General features: G+C 43.7%; 1 protein-coding gene across 1 annotated transcript; it reads right to left on the bottom strand.

Moving 5' to 3' along the window:
* Positions 1 to 3,994: 3,994 nt before the first annotated feature.
* On the bottom strand, positions 3,995 to 5,668 carry LOC107480437 (uncharacterized). Its single transcript, XM_016100581.1, has one exon. It carries the CDS (start codon positions 5,666 to 5,668, stop codon positions 3,995 to 3,997), a length of 1,674 nt encoding a protein of 557 aa, XP_015956067.1.
* Positions 5,669 to 6,185: the final 517 nt, after the last annotated feature.

The raw sequence follows: 6,185 nt of genomic DNA, 5'->3' as shown, positions 1-6,185 counted from the left end.
TTATGGGTATAAAATTATAAATATTTTAAAATAAAGTGATAATACTTATAAAAAAACAAAAATTATATATTTTAATATATTGATAAGGTTATTTTATTTTGTGAATACAAATTATTGAGACGGATTAATTTTTAACTTGTTAGATTAAAAATATTATAAAAAAAATAACAAAGGTTAAAATTTTATTTGGTTTTTAAAATTAAAAACATGTTTTAATTTAATCTTTAAAGTTTTACCTCTTTAACATAACAGTTGATTTTTTTATTGTATGCATTGTACTAATACATTTTTTTGGGATAATTATAATTGTATTCCTTATTTAATTTTAACTAATTAGTAATTAGGGTAAAAAACTGAAATGAGCCAAGGAGAGCTCAAATTTACCTAAATCAGCCAAATGAAAAATCAATACATGAATCAACCAGGACGAATTTCTATATAATTCGAATCAATATGATTCGAATTTGATTTGAACGTAGTTCGAATCAATATGATTCGAATTACTAGGAATGCCCAAAACTAATGAAGTTCGAAACAACTTGTTTCGAATTAGAACTATAGAATTCGAATTAAGTTAATTCGAATTACTAGGAGAAGCGAATGTTAGAGAAGTTCGAATCAATTCGATTCGAATTAGGTGAAAACGGGCTTGCATAGTAATTCGAATCAAGTTGATTCGAATTACAAGGAAATCGGCTATAAAAGGAGTTCGAACCAAGTTCATTCGATTCACTTTCTCATTCTGCAACCCCACCAAATCCCAGAGAAAAAGACCAGCGTTCAGTACGAGCTTGACCAGAGCGGCTATTTCTGTCGATGGGGGACGATCCGGGAAGGCTTTATCGTCTGGATGGAGTAGCTCATATCGCCGGTGTTATCAACGACGAGGTTAGTGGTTTATGAAAGCGGTTTATGATAATGGTATTTGTTAATGGTTTTTTAGAATGGTTTATGTTACTGTTAGTGGTTTAGGATAGTGGTTTAGGAACGTAGTGTAGGGTAGTGGTTTTTGTTGATGGTTTTTGTTAATGGTTTTTGTTAATGGTTTTGTTTTAGCGGTTTATTGTAAATGGTTTTTGGATAGTGGTTTAGGAAATTAGTGTAGGGTAGTGGTATTTGTTGATGATTTTTGTTAATGATTTTGTTTTAGTGGTTTATTGTTGATGGTTTTTGTTAATGGTATTTGGTAATGGTTTATTGTTGATGGTTTTTGTTAATGGTTTTTGTGAATGGTTTATTGTTGATGGTTTTTGTTAATGGTATTTGGTAATGGTTTATTGTTGATGGTTTTTGTTAATGGTTTTTGTGAATGGTTTTGTTTTAGCGGTTTATTGTTAAGGGTTTTTGTTAATGGTTTTTCTTATGTTAGTGGTTTGTGCATCTGTTCTAATTATGCGTTTTATGTAATGGCCAGCCTCGTCGTTGCATATCCAGTGTTAGGCGGCAACAGGGCGGTTTACCGTTGATGGTTTTTGTTATTGGTTTTTGTTATTGGTTTTGTGAATGGTTTTGTTAATGGTTTTTCTTATGTTAGTGGTTTGTGCATCTGTTCTGATTATGCGGTTTATGTACTGGCCAGCCTCGTCGTTGCATATCCAGCGTTAGGCAGCAGCAGGGGATGCGTCTTGATGAGAGGTACGTTCCGTACTTGCAGATGGCCGGATTGTACCATCTTGCGAGACTGAACGACAGATGGTTCCGACTAGACGAGCCCCTAGTCAGCGCATTCGTCGAGAGGTGGCGGCCTGAGACGCACACCTTCCACATGCCGTTCGGAGAGTGCACTATCACGCTTCAGGACGTCGCATACCAGCTGGGGTTGCCAGTCGACGGAGATTATGTTAGTGGTTGCCTTACGGACTTCCACATTTACATTGAGGGTGGGCGACCTGCTTGGCAGTGGTTCCAGGAGTTGCTCGGTGTTTTACCGCCGGAGAACCAGGTGCAGAAATTCGCAGTCAACTGCACCTAGTTCCAGGAGACATTTGGAGAGTGTTCCGACGGGGCTGATGAGGAGACAGTTAGGCGCTTTGCCCGTGCCTATATCATGATGTTATTGGGCACGCAGCTGTTTGCCGACAAGTCCGGCAATCGTATACACATCAGATGGCTACCCTATGTTGCTCGGCTTGAGGAGATGGGTGGCTACAGTTGGGGGTCGGCAGCACTAGCATGGTTGTACCGGTGCATGTGCCGAGTCGCCAACAGACATGTGGTTAAGTTAGCTGGCCCGTTACAGTTATTACAGTCGTGGATTTTCTGGAGGTTTCCCACACTTCTTCTCCGTATCTAACGTCAGTGTTTCACTTTATATCACTTAACTGAAAGTACAAATGATTTGATTTTGATTTTTGCAGTTTGTCTGGATGCCGTATAGCGGAGTGGACGTCATCCAGGTTGTTCATCCTGAGGTGTTGGAGCCTCGCCATACGATGTTGTGGCGATGCAGGACGGCCCTGATTTATTTTGCGGTTGTCGAGTGGCATCAGGTTGACAGAGTTTTACCCCAGTTTGGGGGCGTTCAGCCCATACCGTCTCCCGCCCTGAACATCGACTTCCTGATGTCGAAGGACGAGAGAGGAGGTGACCGTTGGTTCCCGGCACAGTACCCCGATTGGCATCTTTACTGGCAGGAGCGTGCTGATTATATTCTACAGTTTGACATCGTGCCCGACCCCAGCATCGGCACAGAGTATTGGCTCACACTCCGTTGCCGGCCCGTCCTCATCCAGACCCGTCCATGTACCGCCTACGACCCCGAGACAGCCAGTACCTGATGACAGCGACGAGTCGATTGAGGATGAGGAGCCACTTATTCGTAGGGGCTACCGGACACGGGTGCCACGCCGTTGCGGCACTGGATCGCACCTGTTTAGATGATTGATGGATATTGGTTTACATCTTGTTGTCTTTTTTATATTTTGTACTTCGTTGGTTTGTTATAGTTGTTATGATATGTACTTTCTTATTATGTTATTTGAGTTTATGTTATGAAGTCTCATTTACGTCGATGTATTATACTTTTATGTTATGATTTGTAGTTTCATGTTACCTTATTCGTTATCCTTTTACCGCGGTATTATATTGTTTGTTCTAGTTATAAATTTCAATGAAGTAAAAGACTTTAAACAGAAATATTTGCTACCAGTATCAAGTTTCATTAAACAAACGAAGCAAAGTTGTTCCATACAAATAGTAATTCATTAAAAGTTATAAAGAAATACAGGACAAGTGCTGCTACAATAACAAAGAAACACATACATAGCAAATCGCCTACTGATTACTAGCAGTCCCGCTTGGGCCTGCGGCTTGTGGACAACTACGCCTGGTGTGTCCTGGCTGCCTGCAGAGGCCACATCTCTTTGGCCGGTTCGGATCTGCTTCATCCATGTTGGTTCGAATTCTTGTGGATCTAGGACGACCCTCCCTCGCACGCCTCATACTCGGATCCGGTATAACTGTAGGCCCGGCATAAGGTGGCCAGAAACCCTCCGGTATGGGAGGGGCAAATACCATCTGATAGACACCGAAAACGGAGCTAAGCCGGTATACCTCGTGCACGTAAGGCTGCCATGTAAGCCGTGAATAAGCACAGCAAGCCAGTGCATGCGGACAGGGAAAATGAAGTGCTTGGAAGTATCCACAATCACAGGTCTTAGACCCTAACGAGACCCTGTACGTACCAAGAGAGAATGAGCCTGTCGGAGTCGTCTCAGCAACAGTGTACTCCGAGTTGTCTCTGTCGTAAAGAGTAACCGTGAAATGCCGGGCTGTTCTCAGGTTGGCCTCGATACACTTTACTAGGTATTGACTGAATTGTTGTCCAGTACCCATCTGAGCCTCGGCCTCCCTCCCCTTACGGACAAATAGCTCAGCAAGCCTTCCGTATGTGGCCTTCACCAGGGAGCATACAGGGAGGTTTCTAACCCCCTTCAGGATTGAGTTGACACACTCCGAAATATTGGTCGTCATGTGCCCGAATCTCCGACCCTCATCACAGTGCTGTGTCCACAACGATGCCGTTGTGCCTATCTGAAATAACTAACAGACCCGGCTGAGGTGTCACGTGCTCACGGAGGTGGGAAAGAAAGAAAGACCATGACTCAGCATTCTCACCCTCAACTAGTGCAAATGCCACGGGTAGGATGTTCGAGTTTCCGTCTTGTGCAATGGCGACTAGCAGTGTTCCCCCATACTTCCCATATAAATGGGTGCCATCGATACTCACCAAAGGCTTGCAATGACGGAATGCCTGGATACAAGGGGGAAAAGTCCAGAACAGCCTATGAAAATAAACCTGAGAATCGTCAAGCTGTCCCCCAACTCGAACAGGGCAAGTCCTGAGGACGGCTACAGTGCCAGGCATCGTCAGCTGTACTCCTAAAACCCACCTAGGGAGCTCGTTGTACGACTCCTCCCAGTCCCCATATATCACGGCAACGGCCTTCTGCTTCGCCATCCATACCCTCCTGTACGTAGGCCTGAACCCAAAATGTGCGGCCGTGGCATTTTGGAGCACCTTGATGTTCACACCTGCATCAGCCCTAACCATCGGCATAACGAAGGTGGATATGACATGGTAGTCCAGACTCCTATGGTCGCTGGAGATGGAGCTGGCAAGACATGTATGCGGTCCGTTGTATCGCTTCACTTCCCAGATACCCTTCCGCTGTCGGAGACTCAACCGAATTAGCCATGTGCACCCATTCCCAAACTCAGAACACTTTCCCACATATCTGCGATAGTCAGACTCAACGACCTTGTACTGGACCCCTCGACGGATACTGTACGTCTTCACACTCAACAGCGCCTCATCTTTATCTTGAAATTGTTGGCCAACCTGGAACTCGTTCATACCGGCAGACCCCTCGGTATCTCTAGCACCAAATCCTGAGGCCTGCAGATCATTCTCCTCTTGCCGCATGGCATCCAGGTCCAATGAGGAAAAATGGGGTGGATACTGCTGTGTGCCAGAACTAGATCCACCTATAGCCCTTGTCGGAACAGTAGTTCCAACATCATCGCCGCTTTCATCAGCGATCATATCCGGCTCGACTTCATCATCATCTGGATCATCACACAATCCCTCGCCAACACCAGCCGGAGGAGGACACTGTACTTCAGTCGGATGATGTTCATCATATCCAACCTCGTCTCCAACATTGCCGGTGAGATCAACAGCAAACGATGGGGAGGCGGCAGGCTGGACCGCTGCCTCATACACTGGAACAGAGGAAGAAGCAACCGCAGGTCTCGAGCTCGAACCGGCCGCCGTGGCTATAGTGTTGGCATTCTGGTTCGACCCACCAGAGCTAGATACCACGTCGACGAACTTAGCCAACAGCTCCGGTGTCCTCACCTCCGGAAACTGCCTACGAGAAAGAAACATAACCTGCAAGTCCTCGTCACTACCGATTGTGAAACAATCAAACTTCACGGTGTCATGGAGCACCGCTGTTGGAATGCGGTAGAAAAACTTCTTGACCCTCTTAACTCCTTCAAGACCAAGCTTCTCCAGCACAGAGCTAACAAGAGCATCGTAGGTGGTTGTTGGCGTCACGATAATACATAGGGGATCCTTATCAGTGAACTTAACGCCGGACCGGGTTTTTCTCTTAACGGACCCTCTGTAATGTACCAGAACTAGGAAACTCTCCTCACTAGCCATCTCCCCTCTTTGTTGAGAGCAACATGAGTTCACACCTTATATATATAGCCCTGGCTCGCACTATATCTATATAATTCGAATCTATATGTTTCGAATTATCTAATGTCACCACCTAGCCTAGTAATTCGAATCAACTTGATTCGAATTACTTAACAATGTGCCTTCATAGTAATTCGAATTAACTTAATTCGAATTCTATAGTTGTAATTCGAAACAACTTGTTTCGAACTTCATTGATTTTTGGCCTTCCTAGTAATTCGAATCATATTGATTCGAATTACGTTCAAATCAAATTCGAATCGTATTGATTCGAATTATATAGTAATTCGTCCTGGTTGATTCATGTACTGATTTTTCATTTGGCTGATTTACGTAAATTTGAGCTCTCCTTGGCTCATTTCAGTTTTTTACCCTAGTAATTATGGAAATTGTATCCTCATTTGATATATTATTGTAGCTAGTATTTATTTAAAAAAATTTATGTATATACTAAAAATTAATCATTAAATTAGCTATA

The sequence above is a fragment of the Arachis duranensis genome, chromosome 3 (genome assembly GCF_000817695.3).
Source record: "Arachis duranensis cultivar V14167 chromosome 3, aradu.V14167.gnm2.J7QH, whole genome shotgun sequence".
Classification (NCBI taxonomy): Eukaryota; Viridiplantae; Streptophyta; class Magnoliopsida; order Fabales; family Fabaceae; genus Arachis; species Arachis duranensis.
This window is presented reverse-complemented; position numbering and strand designations above follow the sequence as displayed.